Genomic DNA, 22,648 nt, shown 5'->3' on the forward strand with positions numbered 1-22,648 from the left:
CACCACCCTCGGTGGAGCTCATGCAGTTATCTACACAGACTTCTCCAAACATCGAGGGCAGCAACACGCCATCATCGTGGCTACCTCCAGAACCAACCTCCTTGCGTGTACCTCGCTTAGTACCCAACAAATGACGGCAGCAGAAGAGGCAGCCATCACCTTGGCCCTCACTCAACCAGGGGTTCGGAGGGTAGTCGCTGATTCCCAGCAAGCCTACTGGAATTACCAGTCGGGTTTGGTGTCCTGACCTGCACAGTGCGTGCTAAAAAACCACTTCCCAAACGGTTCCATTCAGCTCATATGGACACCGCCTCACGCTTCAATGGAGGGCAACAAATACGCCCACCCAACAAGCCTGCGCTTTTACCCCCCGTGCTATGGAGCTGCACGAGGACAGTCACCCACTAGTCACGTCCAGGGAGTTAATCCAGCATTATCGCCTTCTGAGACAGGCCACACCTTCGCTTTACCCTGACCTTTCCAGAGAACAACAAACTACCCTGCGGCTCATACAATCCGGGCTCCTTCCCACAGCCTACGCGTCTTCACGTAATGCATCCGAATCGCTACGACGTTGAATGTAAATTTTTTACGTGCGATGCACTTCTTAAGCGACCCTGAGCCTGCGTCCACCGGCGATGTCCGCATAGCATAGCCACGTGGGGGATTGGCCAGGAATCTCCTCGTCTTCCTTGGCAACGGGGGGAGATGGGTGCGCGGTGCCTGGCCGCTGACATGGCACATACCCACGTGGGGGATTTGCCAGGAATCGGGCGTGAGAAGGGCTAATGCACCCGCCTAAAGGAGTACTGACACGAAATTTCAAAGCTGAGATCCGCTAAAGCAATCAAGTACAACGACAACACAAATAGGTGTCTGTGAATAAATGCATCTTTCTTTCTTTGTAGTTGTGTGTGTGTGTGTGATCTCTCTTTCGCGAACATTACCGAACCGCGCAAATTCAATTCGTGCATTCGCACTTTCACATTCTTCCCCTCGGGGAAATGCGGGGAATTTTTCTCAGAAGTAGGAACACTCCGCCCCGTAATCGGGGTGTGCGACTTTAGCCCTGAGCACCCTCCTCTCTTTCCGTCAACTACCCAACAAGAGCAATGCGAGATGCTGCTGTCCAGGCCCTCTCTACCTACCCAGCTTCAGCGGGTGGACAGTACACAGGCCGCGCGGACTGCATATGGGCCCCACAGAAGAAGGAATCAATCCCCAGGGCTGCACTCCGGGCAGTTCAGAAATCTGAACAGAAGTATTTCTTCCTCCTCCTTCTCAGCTGCAAGTCTCGTCGCCTCTGTCCGCGGCGCAGAGACGGAGAAGTCAGATCGTCTAACACCGGGTTGGAGCTTACTTTGATTTTATATAAAAAAGTTTCCACTCTTGTGCTACACCAATACAACTCAACCAAACACCGTTCATGCATCATGCATTGATTTAATCTTACCAAGAATATCTCTTTGAAGTAATAAATGGTGTGGTTAAGTGCATTTCACTTCTCTCTGGTTTTACTATTTGTAGAGCAATGTGAGTGATTTTAAGTGACGTCGCATGAGTAATCGTTATGGGTGCCGTTTACAGCTTTGCTTTCCAACCACATTCACGGGGTGGATTGGCGCGATTTTTTTTTTTATTTCTTCACGTTGACATTTAGTGCACTGGGCAGAAACCACATTCAAGCTCACCGTGTGTGCTTCAGTAGCGGTACTCTAATACCTTATCTTCTATGCTTGGCTACTCTGGCGGCAAGTGCTGGGTCCCAGCTAGCCTGACGCATGCGCTGGGCGTCTTGGGCAAGAACTGCTTCATTTGGTGACACTAGTCCTGATTAGTCTTAAAAGATAATCTGCAAACATGAGCTTTACCAGGTGAGGCCCCTTTATTCACAGGCACCTTATCATCCGTAATGCAGTTTTGATGTTTTAAATGCAGAACATTTCCTTAACTCACGATGTCACCCATTCTAGGCGTCCGTAGTAGTCCGCATCGCTCGCCTCGACATGCCCGGCTCAGACGTTTCGCTATCGGCGCGATCAACATTCGATAGCGCGCCCAGGCACGTTTTAAGGACACTCTCTCCCCTCTCTCGAATTCAACGTGCGCCGAGGCTGCCAATTTTACTGCTGACGAGCGCGCTTTCGTCAGCAGTTGCCACAAGTGCAACAACATTAACGTAACGCAAACTACTTAACGTCGTGCGCCCCCGGAAATGCTCTGCATTTGATCGTGCCCCTCACGAGGGGGATGTTTCACTGCGTCGCAATGCGAACAGTTTGCCACGCTTTAGGTTTACTTGCGCGGATACGTACGCGGCCCGGATAAGCAAGGCACCGGCAGTGCCCTCGGCTCGAGGATCCGGGCAGGAACAAACGAAGCACAGGGTGCTGCTCACCGCGGAGCCCGGCCCGGCGACGACAAAAGCAAGGAAGTTGAAACGAGATTTCGCTTAATTTTTTTTTGTCGTTTCTTTAAACGAATTCTGAGCTCTGTGCTGCATAGAGTTTCTTAGAATATACACTAAAGAGGAATCTGGCGCTAGCGTCTATGCGGCTCACATCAAGGCCGTCTGAGTCGTCAGGGACCGCCATTATACATCGCGCTCGCCTTAGTTACATCATTGGCTTGGATTGAAACGTTTTAGTGACCGCAAATTTAAACAAAGTGCCACAAAAACGCGAAGAATAGTGTGCAATTATGAAAGTGGAAAATAAAAACAGGCTGTTCTAAAACTAAGAAAAAAAGAAGTAAAGCATATTTTTGCCGGAACGGTTGTGCCAGCTATTCCGCAGGCCAAGGTTGTAGTTACGAACAATGTTAATATTTGGGGGTAAATCATTAGAGAATGTAATTTTATTAATTTTACCATTATTTCAAAAAATAAGTTGTTTGAACAGTTTCGAAAGTTTTTTGAGCGTGCCTATAAAAACGTTGCCTTCGTGGTGAACCGGTGCACCGCGACCGCCAGCTAGTATAACCAAGAAAAATGAAAACGTGGCGTTAAACAGTCGTGTACGATGACAAGATAGGACGCCTACGAGCGCCCGTATCTGCCGTATCTTGTCTTCGTCGAAGTACGTTTTGTTTCTTCTTTTCGTCGGCTACAAATTTCGCGACGGCATATTACCCGCTCAGTCATACGTCCTTCGATTGCGGCATGAGCAACGTCAGGTGCGATCACGCATTGCCTGCTGTTTCACTGAACACGGCTACCACAGAAACGGGAGGATTTCGGCTTCCTTGTAGCTCGTAAACATGTGAATGCATAGTGAAGAAAGCAAATCCCAAAAACCTTTTAAGAATCCAGTTCTCATGCCAAGCCCAAGCCAAAAAGGAGGTCTTCCCATGAACCCCCACGACGACATGGCTTACGAGGCGCAGTTTCCTCTCTAGTATACTTACTAACAAACTCTATGACATTATACATCGCGCTCGCCTTATTATAATCATTGGCTTGGATTGAAACGTTTTAGGGAGCGCAAATTTAAACAAAGTGCCACAAAAACGCGAAGAATAGTGTGCAATTATGTAAGTGTAAAATAAAAACAGGCTGTTTTATAACTAAAGAAAAAGGAAGTGAAGTGTATTTTTGCCGGAATGCTTGTGCCTGCTATTCCGCAGGCCAAGGTTGTAGTTACGAACAAGGTTAATATTTGGTGGGAAAACTCATCAGAGACTCTGATTTTATTAATTGTACCATTATTGCAAATATTAAGTTGCTTGAAGAGTTTGGAAAGTGTTTTGAGCGTGCCTATTAAAGCGACGCTTTCGTGGTGAATCGGTGCACCGAACGCCAGCTAGTTTAACAAGAAAAAAGAAAACGTGGCGTTAAACATTAGTGGACGATGACAAGGTAGGACGCATGCAAACGCCCGTATCTGTCGTATCTTGTCTTCGTCGAAGTACGTTTTGTTTCTTCTTTTCGTGGGCTACAAATTTTGCGGCGGCTGTTGTAACGATCACAGACCCTTTGTTGTTCGAGACTGCAATTTCTCAGCAATTTTTGTAACTATATGCGGTTTCCATTATCTATCGTTGTCTTTTCTTTGTTTTTTTTCTTGTCTTTATTACAGCAAAGCTGTAAATGGCTATGATCCAGCAGATCGTCTCCGGTCCCAGACCGATGTAGACAGGTATCGCTAGCTAGCGTAGCGCCACGTTGCGGAGTCCACTTAAATCCCCGGAATCGTAAAACTGCGCGCTACACCCTCGGTGCATGGAAAAAATCATACAAAATTAAAAACGTCCTAGGACCTTCATAGAGCATGCGCCGTGATTACCATACCCGCGCTATAATAAATTTCTACCCACGATTCGTGTATGTTTTTTAGCGTATGCTACACTGGCCGAGGTTGAGCAGTTTCGCGTGTGCCGTGAAGGGCCGTTCTGCGCCAGCGCGAGGGGCATTGGATTGAATTCTATTCGATTGGCTTGGCTTGGTTTGGCTTGGATTGGATTACGTTGGATTTGGATTGGACTGGATTAATGTGGATTGTGTTGCGTCACAGCCGCGGCAGACGCACTGGCGCCGGCGCGTGCCCAGTTGTGCGCCTCAATTGCGCATTAGCTAAGTCTGACGTTGCGTCTGAGCCGCTTGATAGCCATTTCACGTGGCTCGTGAAGCGCGGTGCTGAGCATGCGCGAGGAGCAGTGACTGGACAGGTCTGGACTTTCAGTTAATAACAAAGAACAATGCTCAATCGCAAATTACAAACAAACGTGTTTTGCCTCGTGCACTCCTTGAACTACTACCCAGTCAAACCTCACGTTGAGGCTCGACACCGCAGCTTTGCTGGCCATCCCTCTTCACGGGGTGGAAGGGCTCTGAATTTTTCTTTTGTGTGCTATAAAATATTGTACCCACCCCCTCTGCAATGCCATACGGGCCCTGAGGGTATTCTAATAAATAAAAATAAATAAATTACCCACTCAGTCATGCGTCCTTCGACTGCTGCATGAGCAACGTCAGGCCTGATCACGCACTGCCTGCTGTTTCACCGAACACGGCTACCACAGAACAGGAGGATTTCGGCTTCCTTGTAGCTCGTAAACTTGTTGATGCATAGTGAAGAAAGCAAATCCCGAAAAACGCTTCAGAATCCAATCGTCATGCCAAGCTCAAGCCAAAAAGGGGGGTCTTCCCATGAACCTCACGACGACATGGCTTACGAAGCTCACTTTCCTCTCTTTACTAAGAAACTCTATGCTGTGCTGTATACCTGATGAGCCTGACGCATGCGCTCGGCGTCTTAGGCCTTGGCGTTTTCGCCCACAGAGATCGTTTTTGCCGCAGCGATGAAACTGTTGTGCGGTAGATCTTTCCTGTAAGACGCGTTTTACAATCGACCGAGATAAGTGCTCGCTTAAAATACGATCGTAATAGGCTTGTTGAATCTCCCGATGGGTATGCGCCTCTTAATTACCATCATCGTGTAGACCGTGTTAGTAAGGCTAGCGTCCCCTCTAAGGGCAGCCATGGCCCAGGTCTGCCTTTCGTCGTTCTTCCGTTTTTTTGCAGCAAAGCTGTAAATGGCTAGGATCCAGCAGATCGTCTCCGGTCCCAGACCGATGTAGACAGGTATCGCTAGCTAGCGTAGCGCCACGTTGCGGAGTCCACTTAAATCCCCGGAATCGTAAAACTGCGCGCTACACCCTCGGTGCATGGAAAAAATCATACAAAATTAAAAACGTCCTAGGACCTTCATAGAGCATGCGCCGTGATTACCATACCCGCGCTATAATAAATTTCTACCCACGATTCGTGTATGTTTTTTAGCGTATGCTACACTGGCCGAGGTTGAGCAGTTTCGCGTGTGCCGTGAAGGGCCGTTCTGCGCCAGCGCGAGGGGCATTGGATTGAATTCTATTCGATTGGCTTGGCTTGGTTTGGCTTGGATTGGATTACGTTGGATTTGGATTGGACTGGATTAATGTGGATTGTGTTGCGTCACAGCCGCGGCAGACGCACTGGCGCCGGCGCGTGCCCAGTTGTGCGCCTCAATTGCGCATTAGCTAAGTCTGACGTTGCGTCTGAGCCGCTTGATAGCCATTTCACGTGGCTCGTGAAGCGCGGTGCTGAGCATGCGCGAGGAGCAGTGACTGGACAGGTCTGGACTTTCAGTTAATAACAAAGAACAATGCTCAATCGCAAATTACAAACAAACGTGTTTTGCCTCGTGCACTCCTTGAACTACTACCCAGTCAAACCTCACGTTGAGGCTCGACACCGCAGCTTTGCTGGCCATCCCTCTTCACGGGGTGGAAGGGCTCTGAATTTTTTTTGGTGCCCTTAAACCCGAGAGGATGACCGCACGCGACGACGAAGGAGACCACCTACGTCCCCTCCGACTTGAGGTTCCTTGAACCCCGCGATTTCGACTGTTGTTCCGCTGATAATCCCCGCCCTCAGCCGGAGGTTGGCATGGCTGGCCCTGACCGCCCACCAACGACTGACTGGAACCTTCAACGGGACGCAGATGCGCCCTGTCACGTCCAGGGTACCATGCTTGAGAGCAACTGTACGACCCCCGAGTACCAAGCTGATGACGCCCTGGACGCCCTGCGTTCGTTGAGAAAGGTTCTTCGCGCTGCAGTTACCAGGCTGCTTAAGGCAGCGACCGTGCTCCGGCAAGCTCCCTCACCATCTGCGTTGGTCTTGGAGTTGGCTATCAACGAGCTCGAACAGAAGGACGCCGAACTCAACAAGCTGAACGATATGGTGGGTGAGCTGCTGGAAGGAGTCGAGTTCGAACACGATTGCTACGAAATTTTGCACTACTAGGAGAGGATATGCGGGGCCCTCCGTAGGCTGCGATCGACGTTGAACGATCTGCGGGCAGCCGGCATTAAGTTTACCGGAAAGGAAACTTCACCCCGTCCACACGACCCCTTCCACGCCAATTCGCACACGTTGACTTCACGAGTTGTCGTGCCGATGCTTCAGATTTCGACTTTCCAGAGTGAGCCACGTGGGCGCAACGGGTTTCGGTGCATTGTCGAGACAACGGACCACAGCCACCCGAACTTTCCCGATATTGACAAAGTGGGAGCCAGCTGCGAGGTTGCGTCGTGCGTCCCAGCGAAAGAAGAGCGTGAAGAGCCCGAGGCTACGTCAGCCACAGAGAATCGTCCCGAGGAGAAAACACTGAAGCAGCGCTACAAGAAACTGCATCGCAGGAACGTGTTCGAGACACAGCGCCAGCTGCTGAAGCTGTTGAGCAGCTAGAAGGTTCGGTGTGTGGGACAGCGTTTGTTTAAGGCCAGATACGAACGTTGCGCGCGCGGGAGGATGTTGAATCTCCAGATGGGTATGCGCCTCTTAATCACCATCATCGTGTAGACCGTGTTAGTAAAGCTAGCCTCCCCGCTTAGGGCAGCCATGGCTCAGGTCTGCCTTGCGTCGTTCTTCCGCTATAAGGCTAAAACAAGTTACTTAGAATAAATGCAATGCATGACCCGACGCAGATCCCAATTTTCTGAGTGAACGTGTCTTCTTGCCACAAGATGAACGTTGATGTAAGGTAAAAGTTTCAAAGCTCCAAAAAGGTATCGTCATGCGTACCAGCAGACTTCTGGAAGCCCACTACTTCGTGATGGTTAATGGCGTTTTGAACGCAGTATAAAAACTCATTCAGAAAAAAGCGAAAGAAAAGGTCCCTAAGGGATCATGAAGGGATCATCAACTGTGAAGATCGACATTTTGCTGAAGAACAGCGCAAGAGTCTTTTGCCACCACCCGTTGTCCGAGTTGATTGCCCGAAACGGAAAATCTGGTTTGTGGGTTTTCGCTGGAAAGAATACCTTGAGTCTTAAACTTTGTTTGCTGGCAATGGAGCGTGCGCCGGATTATAGCTTCATACGTTCCCAAAAGCGTCGAGTGTCTTTTTAACAGGAACCAGGCTCCTGATTGACAAGGGCTTTAATAGACGAAGTGGATCTTGGCACTACCTGAGCAAGCAAGGTGAAAGAAGTGAGCCCTCATGCAAACAGGCCGAGCTTCTCCCATTACTGAACATAAAAGCCGCATGGCGGCGGCAGAAACACGCTAACCCGGTGAAAGTATTAGTACTATTTTTCGACAGAACAGCTGAATGTTGTCAAACCGGCCTTACAACGGAAAGAAAATTTCAGGAAGAACAGCGCTGACGATTTCTATACTCAATAAGGCGAAATTTGTGCAACCGTGGTCTTCTCGGCCACGGCGCATATCTGCGGCATGTCAGGAAGTGATCGCGTGATCAGCGAACGCACGGCGGCGCGCGCTTATCTATCGCGCTATCTCGCACTGCGTGGCCGCCGCCGAGTATGTTGTAAATTGTGTTTGAACCTCCCGCGCAAATTTCACGTTATAAGGAATCTGCTATTGCAGTCTTGCCGATACAGGGTGCAAGACTACTTTCTTCAACACTGCATGACATTATTCGAAGGCCCTATTTTAGTGCATGCTACGAATAAAGTTTTTGGCCGTATTCTTTGTAGTCACTATCTGTGGTGCCCTTAACCGTACGGTATATGGACGTCGCATCGAGTCAATGCGAAGCTTCTGCTGTTCGAATACTTACTTCCACATAAAGGTAGAATGACTGGTCTTCACCTTTCACCCGGCGCAGCGTAAAGCCATAGCCCCAAAATTTCGTGTATTTCTTCTTCCTGAACAGCAGCAGGTCGAGTTTTTCTGATCCGTCTCGGCTTTCGGTGCCTGCGGACAGAGGAAAAACTTGTAGTTTTTTAAACGCGACTCTGGACTCTCATTTCATGGGCGTACGAATAATGATGATGTTAATGGCCCAAAGCAATTGCAACTATAAGGAAAAGAGCGCTAAGGGGCGTAGGAACAGGTGCTCGAGGGAATCATCAACGTTCACACCACTGGCAGCATGGCGCACGTACCCACGCACCTTAACGTCAGAGGACTGTTTTTCTTTTACTGTTGAGATGAAATGCAGCTACAAAGCTTGCCGTTGGTGTACACCACCCCTCGTAACCGGTATTCTACGTGTCTGCTTTGCCGGTAAGGGGCCGATGCAGCCGCAGGAGCCTCGTCTCGGCCCTCGTCTCGGCAAGCTTTGTAGCTGCATTTCATCTCAACAGTAAAAGAAAAACAGTCCTCTGACGTTAAGGTGCGTGGGTACGTGCGCCATGCTGCCAGTGGTGTGAACGTTGATGATTCCCTCGAGCACCTGTTCCTACGCCCCTTATTCGAAGGCCCTAACATCAACTCCTACATGCGACCATGACGTCGGCCCTGACTTTCAAGGACCGTTTTATGCGAAGGTCGGAAGCCGCTGCCGCTCATTCAGCCGCTCTGTGCAGGTGTGCCACCTGTGCGGGGAAGTCGGACATCGCCAGGACGTGTGTCCCCTCCCTCTCCTACCTCTCCTACCGAAAATCGATGGGTCGCAATCATCCCATCTCGCCCCAAGACCCCTGCGCTGACGACACAAAAGCGAGCCGGCAGTACGAACTCCGACTAAGCAATCCCCTGAATTGAAAGAAGAGTCCCCCAGTGTAACCCCTCGCCGCGTCTACCAAGCGGTGAGTGTACAATTGTATACCGCCGACGCTCAGGCCTAGACAACTGGTCACCCCGAGGGCTGGCCGAAGGCATCGCAAAAGACAATCACATGCCTCGACTATGATGATTCTATGATCACGTCGTCATCCAAGTGCAAACTGCCCAGAATCTCAAGCTCTGCACAAGTGGCATACGCAATAACAGTCGGTACGATTCAGGCCATCCGCCTAGGCACCAGGGAACAAGAACCGACACCGTACATGATGCCACCGCCGCTCACCGGCCTAGAGGTCATTCATGGCCTTGACCCGGAAACAACGTCCGATGCAATGCAAGCGCTTCTGCACGCTAACAAACATCAACTCCTACATGCGACCATGACGTCGGCCCTGAATTTCAAGGACCGTTTTATGCGAAGGTCGGAAGCCGCTGCCGCTCACTCAGCCGCTCTGTGCAGGTGTGCCACCTGTGCGGGGAAGTCGGACATCGCCAGGACGTGTGTCCCCTCCCAGACCACCACAAATGCCTCGACTACGGACCGAAAGACCACCAAGTGCAGACCACGCGCTCTTCCTCATGCCACTGCAGGAAAGGGCTGCCGAAAAGGCTCATAGCAACGATATGGAAAACCCAAAACCGTCCACTTCCAGGAAAACATGGCTCATCGCCTGCAAGTTTCGCCTACCCATCACAGGTAAGCTAGTCGGCGACAGCCAAACGCGCTCCTACTGCTCCAACAACCCCCGTCCTCCCTGCACATGACTCCCACTTCTCGCCCATAACAGAAATTTCCTTCCCATCCACCGCATTAGAACAGCTTCTTGGAGACATCAAGAAACAAACACTAGCATGCTCGCCAGAACAGAAGCCCTCGAGAGCTCCCCCGCGACCCCTTACTGCGCCCCTGCCCATCGCGTCAATCACAGCACCTCTATATACGACCCCGTTAACACCCTAAGGAGCGGAATTCCTTATCAACATCACAATGACGACCAAAATCCTCCCCTACTCGACCACCACAGAGACCGCCACAGAGATGCTCCACAACATGATCTCCGACAACACCGAGAAGCTGCTGCGACGAACCGAGGATGCCGCATCGCCGCCGTCGAGCAAACAAGCAGCACGTCGTCCCCCTGAGAGCCAAAGAAACACAAGGCATCCAGACCGACGCCCACATACCCATTGACGAATGTTGACCCCTCCACCGTCAGCATCTACCAGTGGAATTGCCGGTCTTTTAAAAGCAAGACAGCCCAACTGGGGCGCTAGACCTCCACCTCACCTCCCGATATTATCGCCTTGCAAGAAACGGATACAGCAAAGCCCGAACTGCGAGGATGCGACCCCTACATTCAAGACTCCAGACACCAGCGGCAATTCTAACGGCCCCAACTCTGGCCGCTCAACCGATCCACATCTCATCTCCCACCTCTCATGCATTTGTCGAAGCGATACGACGAAAACCTGGACAGCCCAGCCTGTCCATACTGAACGAGTACAGCCCTCCACATCACGCTCTCCGTGAAATGGACCCCTTCTGTGTGAATCCATCAAGATCGCCGGCTCCAATCCACTGATTCTGCTTGGGGACTTCAGCGCCCCGCACCATTCAAATAAATTACAGAAGTTCGAGGAACGATCCCCAATAAGTAATTGCTGTAGAAGTCCTTCGAAAAATACGCACAATAATATTTATGCGTAAAATGACCACAATAAGAACACAGACTCACCCTGTAGAGGAACAGGCCTTGGGAGAAAACTATAAGGAACAAGACGGGATCAAACAATGATCCTCAATAAATAAAATCATTACAGGAGAAATTGTGCCAAGAGAAGTTGAGTGCACTTATGATTATGCGTAATAAAAAGAATAACAGGAACATAGGGACCCACCCATCGTTTGTCACAGAGGGAAGCGAGGCGACGAGAATGCCCTCTAAGAAAGGCATTATCGTCGCTCACAACCAATTCCGACTATTTGGCAACTGATGACACAGCCGTTAGAGCGCCGTTAAAAGAACAAACTCGCTAATATAGAGTCTGCCCCTTCCACGTGGAATCCTCACGAGCAGTTGCTGCGTGAGAGATTAGAAAAGAGTTTAAAAGCACTGGGCTTCATTTGCGCACTATATGGATGACCAGAATCTCACAAATATGCTAAAATAGTGCGAACTGGAACTGCTGCAAGTACACCGGGAAAAGCAGAGTTTGAAATTATTGTTTCGAATTATAAGGGCACAATTGAAGATCAACGAAGACGCACCTGCCGCAAACGAGGAGCTCGGTTGAATGTCAGCGACCCGATAACGCTTTATTGGGCTCGTCTGGGCGGGTTCAACCAAAGTGTGGAATTGACTTCTGCAGAATGGTGTTGCTACAGAGTGAGCGCTCGTTAGAATTCTATAACCGGCAGCACGACGTTTCCTTGTTATGGTACATTGTTTTTTTGTTTTACACGCCTCCCTCGTGCCCTCAAATGACGCTTGCAGTATAAAATGAGTAAATATTACAGCGTGAAAAATAGACTGCACAAAGAGATCAGAAACACGGCTCCCAATCAGTATTTCCTCCCTCGTGTTCATTTTTACGAAGTTACTAATATTGGGTAACCAGTTTCCTACAGTGATGTTTCCCACAGCAGAGAAGCGACAAAAAGACTCCTGCGTAGTACGCTTAATTTACCTGCTGTACATTCACTGTGGGATAGCAACGGCAAATAAATGTTTTGGAGAACCAAAGTAATCATATATTTACGTAGGCGGAGTGTGAAGCCTGAATATGAAACAACAGCTCTGCAGCACTATACAGGTAGGCGGCGGGGGGAGAGCGTTTCAGCTGCACTCCCTCCCCACCGAGTCACTAAAGCCAACTTCAGAACATTCGAAAAGTCAGTGCATACAACCCAGTGATTAGATGCAATCGGTCACTAGATCCGGCGGGTCGGTACATCCAACCGTGTCACTAGATCCAACGCGTCACTAGATCCAGCAAGTCAGTAGATTCATGGATGGATGTAGTCACTCGTTGGATCTAGTGACGCGTTGGGTCTAGACACTCGGAATAACGGCCGTAAGTTGTCCATCGCGAAAACAGAAAACCCCCAGTTGGGAAGAAAAACACGCGTACCTTGGTGCTAATCGAATCTGGGTCCCCTGCTTTCTAAAACTGGAGTCTATCGGATTGAGCTATGATCTCATTCCGGCAGCACAGCATTTCGTCTGTTCTGTCCTCACTGTATGTACCGCCCGTACCCGAGTGGGCACTTGCGCGTTCGTTCCGGAAGGGTGGCTATAGTTCTGCAGACGGGCCGTCCCCGCCTGCCATGCGCACGCATTTGTTCCGGTCGGGTGCGGGCCTCCTCGCCGTGCCTGTGCGCACAGGCGCAGTCGGGTCCCGGTACGGACGGTACATACGGAAAGGACGGAACAGACGGAATGCTAAAGCTCTATTAGATAATTTTAGCAGTGGTTACGCTCCGTGTTTTACGTGCGTACGTTGCTGACAGGGGCCCGTCTGGACACTTGTGCAGTCCCGTCCCGCTCAACACGGTAACCACGGTACGGACGGAGCCCACAGGGTGCTAAAACTCTCTAATATTTCCTTTGGGTTGTTCGTAGCGTTGGCTTTGAACTTCACGTGAGCGTTCGTTCGCTGCTTCGTTCATTCATGCGTTTGCTCGTTCGCGCATTCGTTCGTCCGTTCGTTCGTTCGCTGGCATAGGTCTCCACTGCGGCAACTGAGCCACTCGGAGCCGCTCTTAACAGCAGAAATGTTGAAGCTTGAGCAATTGGTCCGGTGGCGTGGCGTCGTACAGGCTTGCGCGTGGGCTTTCGCCACGTGAGGAGCTCATCGCATTCCGGCAGCACAGCATTTCGTCTGTTCTGTCCTCACTGTATGTACCACCCGTACCCGAGTGGGCACAAGAAAACAGTTCACGGATGTCCGTGCAACAAATGCGGAGCACAGGAAAGCTGGCGCTATAGACGCCGAGTTCGCGAAGCCGGTTGCCGCCTATTCCAGCGCGTGCTGACGCGGTCCAATTTATGGGAGACCTGACGGGCTGCCGACAAAACGCTCCGGGCCTGCAGCCATGGAGAACTTTGAGCGGCAAGTCTCGAAATACATGTGAGATGCAACGGCTTGGTCTCCGACAAAAGGAGAGGGGCCGCCAGTTCTGCTGTTTCCCCCGCCTTGCACAAATAGCGCAAGCTGCACCAATTTTTCTTTTTTTTTTTCAAAAAGTGAGACGAAACGAAGGCGATCGCAGCGGCAATGGCGGGCTTCAGGGAGACGCGAGGGCATATGAAATTGTAGTGAAATTACTCTTTCCGGCGAGTGCAACGATATGTGAGTATTTCTGTATATTTGTCGCTTTTGCCACCCAGGGGGACCTGGGGGACGAGTTGTGGCCAATCACGTTGGTTAAGCGTTGTCATTGGATGTTTGGTATAGGTGCGGGCCGCACTCCGAGGCCTTCGAGCAGCATGCACGAGTCCTGACCAGCGTTCTGGTCTACTGTACGGTGCGTTGAACTATCAGCGTTGCCGCAGAGGGATTCTTCCCTCGTATGCTGCCCTCCTTGGTTGAAAAACTACGTAGAGTTGTAAATAGTTAGATATAAACTTCCTTGCGTTATTCGTACCCGTTTCGTCAAGGCCGCCATGCTTCGATAACGAGGAGCTCCGCGCCCGGATTTCACCAAGCCCACGGCAGGTGTGCGAGACGCACATCCACTCCCCATCTGACTCTAGCCGCGAATCCACCACAGAAGGAACTTTTTTCCTCCCTCACTGCGGAAGTGTTTCGGCAAAACGGATTTCCCTTCCCGGCAGCGGATCACCTCTTCAAAGCGACTAGGTAAGGCAAAACTGACTCGGCGTGTTTAATTCAATCGTAGAGCAAGGCATCCGTGAGCGCATATAACGTTACAAAAGAATTTATATAGTTGTAGGAGGTTGCTTACGCTCGGAACTGGCGCTGTCTAAGGGGACCTTGGGCTGGTCGTACTTCAGCTCGGAACTGTCCCCGCCGCTCGAGTGCAGCATGTCGTCGCCCACCTTGGCCCCGCTCTCTTTCAGCTGCAGCACGGGAAACAAGGTTGAACAGCGACTGCCTATTCATCTTCTGCATTCGTAAAAGGAATGCGGAAAAAGAAGTGAAAAGTTAACACAGTGTTGATCGTATAATGCAGATCAAGTAGTACTGGCTCAGTGGGGTGAAAATTTTATTTAGGGATTTTTAAGTTGCCTCGTTTGAGATAAGGTCGGCTCCACTGCTACGTAGCCGAATGTGTTTACATAGCCTAATTTCTGTCGCACGAGCCAATAAAGATCCATTAAAATTCATGAGCATAACTAGGGAATTGGAATTCGTACATTATTCTTTACGAAACGTTAGAGGACACTTTAGTTTCATGTTAAATGGACCATGAACGCGATATGCAAGCTCGGTTTATTAAAAAGACTGCCTTTTCCTAATAACAATGACAGCAATGTATCGCAAGTTGAAAAAAATGATCTAGGTAGTACTCAACAGTCTATGTTGTACAGCACCTTTTTCTTGTGCAGTTGGCGGCCGCGTATGATCGCCTCTATTGCGCCACTTCTCCGTCTAATGGGCCACTGCGGACAACGCGGGGAGCTAGATTAGAAAGTTTTCCAATATTCGCCGCGGTTTTTGCCAGAAGCGTCTTTCGTGGCTGCAACACGGCTGAGTGACTTGCTTTCAGACTGAAAAAGCTTGTACCATTTCTGCTTCCCCAGGGCCGAATTAATATTGCTGAGGGCCCCGTTCAGAAAACAATGGGGTCCCTCACCCCTCTCTCTCCGTGCACCCTATCGCCATTTCTGAGACTAAACGCGTTTTCGAATTCGCAACGTGCACTGTCTACTACGGAGTGTTGGCGCTGCAGGTCACCTTGGCATCTGCGTTCTCGCGGGCACGTGGAGCGATTGTCATCGCAATTGAACTATACCAGTAGACAAAAAGCATCAAGATTTGTCAGGCTCACACTGAAAGAAGGGCGACAATTGCCGCCCTTGTTTTTTTCTTTTCGTCTTAACTTAAGACGAAATGAAGAAATGCACACAACACTCCGAAGTGCAGTTCATGTGTCGTATGTGCTTCTTCCATTCATTTGAACCTCTGGCGAAGTTTTTCTTACACACTAAACTTTTTTACACCCTTTTAGCCATAAAGGGTGTTGCATAGGTGGAAAAAGGGTGTTGGGAGGCCTTTACACCCTTTTTCTTGAGTCTCAACACCCTTTTCCTAGCTCTACGCCCTTTTTGTTTGAAAAAAAGGGTGTTGATCAACTTCAACACCCTTGGTTTTTCTTAGGGTGTTGAAAGGGTGTGGAAAAGGTGTTCAGCTGTTCATTGAATAAGGCCATGTTCGGATGCTAATAGCACTGTAAAGAAGAAGACATCCCCTCATATACTCCTCTACTCGCAAGAAATTTCCAAACGCAAAAAAAAATAATTGCTCTTATGCAATGATCGCTCGATTTCTTATTCGGTGCACCACATGCCCCAAGTTTAGCCTTGGCACGTGAAACACCAATTTGAACCTTCAAAATTAAGAAGACTGTAGTCGTGTGGCGAAAAGGATGTTTACCAACTGCAACGCGCTTGGCTTTCTGTAGGTTGTTGAAACGGTGTGAAATAGGTGTTCAGTTGCAATAAAAGAACAACGGAGCTGGGGGTCGACCTAGTTTCTTCCGGTGTTGCTAAGTTTTGTTGTTTGCTAAGCTTTACAATGTTCTTGCTCAGCCAGGATGACCACTCAGGGATGAGGCCAAATTTAACCGGATTTCACAAGGCTGTTCCAGTGTGCCCCCCTTCCCCCCCCCTCCACATTTCCAGGAGATCCGAGAGGGAAACAAGATAGGTCGGCCCCCAGCGTTGCTGTTTCTCCAGCCTTGCACCACTATTGCAAGCTGCGCGAATTTTTTTACCTTTTAGAATCCAAAAAAGACTTGTACCTTTGAAATGGTACAGTAAGAGGTGCGCATACGCATACGCCCCTTGAGCTCACACTCTAACAAGCTCGAAAGCCGACTTCACTGTTATAATACCCTATCTGCGGTGGTTCACCCCTTACAGGTGCCCCAGTTCTTTTTCTTTGTATTTTTTGCTAATGCCACCGAAACTACCTCCTGAAGCTTAAAGAGCTTCACTGGTAATAAATTATGGCAATTCATATGGCTGTAAACATCGTGAGGTACAACCCCCCCCCCGCCCGCTTGTAGAGAATGTTCAGTCCACCCGTGTAAACAGGTACAAAATGCCTCCAAAATTGGAGGTCTCTCCACCTGCTTTCTTCGTTGGCGGTCTTTTCTTACACCCCTTTTTTCTTTACGCCCTTTTTCTTAGTTTCGAACACCCTAATTTGTAGCTTCACACCCTTCTGGGAAAAAGGGTGTTGAAATTATGAACACCCTTTTTGAAGGGTGTTGAGGTGGTAGGGAAGATTTGTATGGTGTTTAATAAAATTCTATAAGTTACGGATCAGAAAAACTACCGAGTAATTAAAAAGTTTTTGCAAATCCACGTGTTGATTTGTATATTCTCGTAGTAAAATCGATACTTCCAAAATTAGCGCTAAAATATCAGTTTTTTGCGACAAGCCCACCGACTTCATCTGGGGGCTTTCCTCTGCTGGGTATAAAAGCAAGAACAGCACACGTATTGCTAAGTATGCACTCCCTGTACCGCTTGCATCCCGTGTTCCAACTGTAACTTGTACGTATTGGCTGTTTGTGTTGAATGCTGCGCGCTCCGCCGTTTGACATTGCCTCTGCGCATGCCATCACCTCAAAAAAAGGGTGAGAGACAACACCCATTTTTTAGGGTGTTGAGCATCCTCAACACCCTTTTTGAAAGGTGTTGAGCTCAATACCCTTTTTTCATCCATACACCCTTTTTTTGCCAAAACACCTTTTAAGGGTGTTAGCCATGGGACAAGATTTTTACACCCTTTTTGGCCAAAAAGGGTGTAAAAAAGTTGTAAAGTTGTAAGGGTGTAAAAAGGGTGTGTATATCAGTAGGCAACATTTCCCCTTGAAATTCAGGAAGCGCATTCGTAAAAAAATGGCTGCCTCTATCTGCTTCCCTAACGCGAAAGCGTGCGCTTTGGTTGCCGGCGTATAAGCGCTGACGAAGTAGACACGCGGGCCTTTTTCAGAAATTATTTGCACATCCATTCAGTAAAAACGCTACCAGTCGTCTGGATATTCTGTGATTTCGTTTAGGAGCACAAATTAGGCTCTCCTAAGGCAGCGTGTCCAAACAAGTGTGATAATATATGTATATTTTATATGTTGACTGAGCACAACAAACATGGAAACGGGGATCTAGTTGATTAGAATCTCAAGGGGACGTCACCTCAGTGGAAATTAATGAAATTTCGAACTAATAAAAAAATTAGTGCCCTTTCTTTCACTGTGTGAAGAAGGATGACCTGCAAAGCTGGACACAGTCCACGGAGTGCACGAAACAAAACACGTTTATCGTAATTTGCGATGGAGCATATTTCCTAGCCAATTAGCTGGATGAACCTCTGACGGACCCGAGCTTTGTTCTTGCACATAAACAGGAATCTTTGTTCATGTCTCCAACCACTGAAATAAAAGTTCAAGAAATATACAAAAATCTCAGACTTAGCAAGGCTCAGGATATCGACGGTTTTCAAATTCAGCCATTCAAATATGTGATCGACCTACCAGCCCCTGTGTTGGCTTTCATTTATAACCTTTCACTGGGTACTGGCATTTTTCCAAGACAAATGCAGATTGCGAAATGTGTTGCCATACATAAAGGTGGAAGCATTTCCGGTTTTTTCAAATTATAGACCAGTTTCGATCCTTCCAGTATTATCAAAAGGCTTAGAAAAGATCATTTACATCCGAATGAACAATTTCTTATCCAGGCACTCCGTGCTTTCAGAGTGTCAGTTCGGTTTTCGGAAATGCAGATCAACAGAGACTGCCCTGCTAAAACAAAAAGAAACAATAATTAAGGCATTTGAGGCAAAGCATCTTGCTCTCGGGATATATATAGATTTTTCAAAGGCATTTGATGTAATTAATCACACAATTTTGTTGGACAAACTTTTTCATTACGGCATTAGAGGCTCGGTCGCTAGTCTTATAAGATCATACTTGGGATAACGCCGTTAAGTAGTAGCTCACAATAACATCTTCTCAGACATGCAACCAATCTTGTCTGGTGTACCACAAGGCCGTATTTGAGGCCCTTTGCTGTTCCTATTATACATTAATGATATCTTTTATAGTCCAATGCCAGGTAACATGATAGCATACGCGGATGATATCACCATGATAGTTTGGGAGAGCACAGAACCAACATTGTCAGTATATGGCAATCAATTTCTCGAATACCTACGACAATGGTGCGAAAAAAATTACTTAAAAATAAATACCAACAAGGCAAAAGCTGTAATATATCGAGCGAAAAACAAAATTATACGTGATACTATTCAACTGGCGTATGGAAATATAGTTATTGATATTGTTTTAAACATAAAGTCCTTAGGCGTAGTCTTTTCAGAAACACTCAGCTGGGATCTACAAATCAACCAAATACGCAATAAAATTAATAAAATAAAAGGTGTAATACGTAAACACAGGTACTCCCTTCCAACGAGAGTGAAGCTAGTTATATACAATGCTTTTTTGCTTCCAGCCATAACATATTGTCATACCGAGTGGGGAACAACAACAAAGAAAAATATTCAAAAGTTACTTGCAGCACAAAAACGAACAGTTTGACTAATTGTAAGTATACCATGGTATGCACATACCGAACGCTACTTCAAACAATATCATGTAATTAAAGTTACCACCTTATACGCCTTTAGATTGCTAGTTATGTATAAGAATGCAATATCAAGAAACAATGAATTACTTATTTCCATGCCTCAACTCACACGCCATGCCACTTCTTACAACGTACGCCAGCGCCTGGCGTGGTTCCTGCCTTTTTTGCGTACTAACTATCGACTACAGTCCTTGTGTTATATTTTACCATTGTATCTAAATTGCCTTGAAAGTAATAATATCTGCCTCGAAAAAACTTCAAAGAAAAATTGTATACGGTTCTTTACCAGTTCGAATCACTGTGAATTGTCTTGATGAGACTGCATTAAAAGGTTTGTCAAGCAGTAAACTGCGCGAATAGCCAACCCCTTGTGCTATGTTTCAGAATTTTATTTTGGGTTTTATGCTGCGCCTTTTAAGATATGTGGTATGATTTTTATGCCTGTGTTTATTTTATTTTGTTTGTTCTCGTGCAAGTGTGCTTTGTGATTTTATTTTATCCTTCTGAGCGACCGACATATTACGTAGACGTTAAAAGTGTGCTTTGGCCAATGTACGAAGCGAAATGTATGTGAAATAAGCTGTCGGGTTGGGCGTATGGGGTCTTCAAGCTGCGTTGTTTGCAGCTTTTTTTCCATGCGTCCTCTCTCTACTGTACCACAGCAAGAGAGAAATAAAGTTTCTATTTCTATTTCTAACTCCCTGTGTCCCTCCCCCGTACTAAGCATCTTACTGTTTGTGTAAGGCCGGGTTCAGACTGTTGCCGCAACTGTCTTAACAACTTCAAAGAATGACGTTATTTCACGTCTGACCCCACTGAACTGCGTGACATGGCATTTTTTACGTCCTCAGATCACAATATGGGATTTGCGTCGGTAATATGAACATAGCCTAACACACAAACCCCATCCACTCTAGTACTAAGGATTCCGGGAGGTCCCATTGGGCCGTTTAACATCCGCGTTTAAACCTAGCACCAGCACAACGGACACAACACCCATCAATACGCGCATGAAACCTATAGCTCCGAGTGCACCCCTCCACTTCTCCCTCCCACTATTCTCCACTAAAACGTTCGCACTAAAGACGCGATGTTGCAGCTGAAGAAGGAGATCATCGAGAACGAGACGAAGGACAGCAAGGTGATCCTGGGCTTCGACCTTCACAGCACCTTCGACCGGGTGAAGCACTCGGCCATCCTGGCGCAGGTGTCGCGGCTCAACATGGGAAAGAGAAGCTACGACTACATTTGAAACTTTCTGTCGGATCGCAAGATCGCCTTGCACGCGGGGGAGATCAAGTTACCAGAGCGACGCGTCGGCACCGTGGGCACACCTCAAGGCTCGGTGATCTCGCCGCTGCTGTTCAACATCGTGATGATACAGGTCGCCGAAGCGGTGTTGAGCGTCAAGGGCGTGAGATACACGATCTACGCAGACGACCTTACCCTGTGCACGACCAGCGGCACGGATGCCGGTATAGAGATGAGGTTGCAGAGGGCGATATCGGCCATTGAAGAACGACTAGACGGAACGGGCCTGCAGTGTTCGCCGTCCAAGTCCGAGCTCTTGGTGTACTTGCCTCGCAAGGCGGGGTGGCAGCCGGCGCCCCCGAGGGAGTGTGATCGGATGAAGCTGATCACGAAGACGGGCCAGAGAATTCCTGAGGTTTCGGAGATCAGAGTGCTGGGCATGCTGATGAGCAGCAACGGTAGCAAAGACAACCTGCTGAAGAAGCTGGCAACCAAGACGGCGAGTACCCTGCGGTTTATCCAGCGAGTCTCAACCAAGAAGGCGGGCATGCGTGAAGAAGGGCTCACAAGGCTGGTTCAGCCCTTCGCTACCAGCCACGTGGCGTACACGGCGGCGAACCACACGTGGACGCAGACCGACAAGAATAAGATCGACGCCATGATTCGTAGAATGTACAAGAGGGCACTGGGTCTGCACGAGTCTACGAACACCGAGAGACTGTTGCAGTTGGACGTCCACAACACGGTGGACGAGATCATCTAGGCGCAACTGGAAGCGCAGCGAAAGCGTCTGAACAATACAGCCCGACAGAAACAAAGATTAAAGCGAGGCACACAGGACCAGCGCTCGTCCGGTGTGCCTCGCTTAAGCCTTTGTTTCTGTCGCGCTGTATTGTTAAGATGAATCACCAACTAGCCCAATACCACACTTTGCAGCGAGAGCGGCTGGCGGAGACCAAGACGGGCAGACGCATCCTCGAGACCCTGGGCTACGGCTACCGGGTCACAGGAAGACACCTCCAGGAACTCGACGAGAGGGTGCGCGAGAACGTGCGGGTGAGCCCCATCCCGAGGAACGTGCACCCGGAGCACAACCAAGAGAGAAGACGGGCGAGAGCAAAGTTTCTCATCGAACAGTACGGCGGGGACCCGCGGACGAGGTACGTCGACGTGGCGGAGTACGGGCAAGGAAGATACGCGTTCGTGACTGTGAATGCACGCACCGAACGGGTTTCCAAGTCGGCGAGCGCGAAGTGCGAGAACGCCACCAAGGCCGAGGAGATCGCCTTAGCCCTGGCGATGTCTGAGGGAGGTTGCGACACAATCCTGAGTGACTCGCAAGAGGCCATCCGCAACCTGGAAAGAGGTCGAGTGAGCGGCAAGGCGGCAAGAATTATAGAAAGATCGGGAGTTCGAGACGGAAGACGAGTGGTAGTCATATGGATCCCTGCGAACCTGGGCAACTGCTCGCCGTACGCGCCCAACCACAACGAGACCACCCACAGGGAAGCGCGCGCTATGACACACCGCGCTCCCAACGTAGGCACTCGTCCCGAATGGGAGTGGTCGACGGAAACCAAAGACAGAGCCAGGGGCTACGGCAAAACACTGAAGACCCTACGTCTGGCCAGTCGAGCGTACCCGCTGCCCCACCGGGAACTGCGCCGAGAGGAGGCGACACATCTAAGAAGACTCCAAACGGCGTCGACAACGTCGCCGGCCTCCTTACACCGAATGTACCCGGACGAGTATCCGAGTAACCAGTGCAGTGTTTGTAAGAAAGGACCGGCCAACCGGTGGCACATCATGTGGGACTGTGCCGCCGACCCAGACGGCGCGCACATCGAAGAGTATCCGGAAGAACTCCAGAGAGCCATCGTATCTACAAGCAAGACCGACCAGTCATGGGCAATCCAACAGGTCTTCGCCGAGCTCGAATAGCACGGGCTCCGTAAAACGGGCTTGTGACGAGTAGGGTCGCAGAAGAAGGCGCGACGCCAGGCCACGTCGAGGCGGAGCCGTAACCCGGCTCCTGCCT

At 49.1% G+C, this 22,648-nt stretch overlaps 1 protein-coding gene across 1 annotated transcript in view; it reads right to left on the reverse strand.

Annotated features, from left to right (window-relative positions):
• Nucleotides 1-22,648, reverse strand: part of LOC144167830 (uncharacterized) — a 296,895-nt gene that overhangs the window by 63,959 nt on the left and 210,288 nt on the right. Inside the window, exons 11-13 of the mRNA XM_077696990.1 lie at nucleotides 20,806-21,118; nucleotides 14,484-14,598; nucleotides 8,565-8,701 (exon numbers count right to left, since the gene is read on the reverse strand). Coding sequence (XP_077553116.1) covers nucleotides 8,565-8,701; nucleotides 14,484-14,598; nucleotides 20,806-21,118 — 565 coding nt within the window. The remainder of the gene's footprint in view (nucleotides 1-8,564; nucleotides 8,702-14,483; nucleotides 14,599-20,805; nucleotides 21,119-22,648) is intronic.

Source organism: Haemaphysalis longicornis, unplaced genomic scaffold (genome assembly GCF_048455015.1).
Source record: "Haemaphysalis longicornis isolate Haplotype H1 unplaced genomic scaffold, Haemaphysalis longicornis Haplotype H1 scaffold_2, whole genome shotgun sequence".
NCBI lineage: Eukaryota > Metazoa > Arthropoda > Arachnida > Ixodida > Ixodidae > Haemaphysalis > Haemaphysalis longicornis.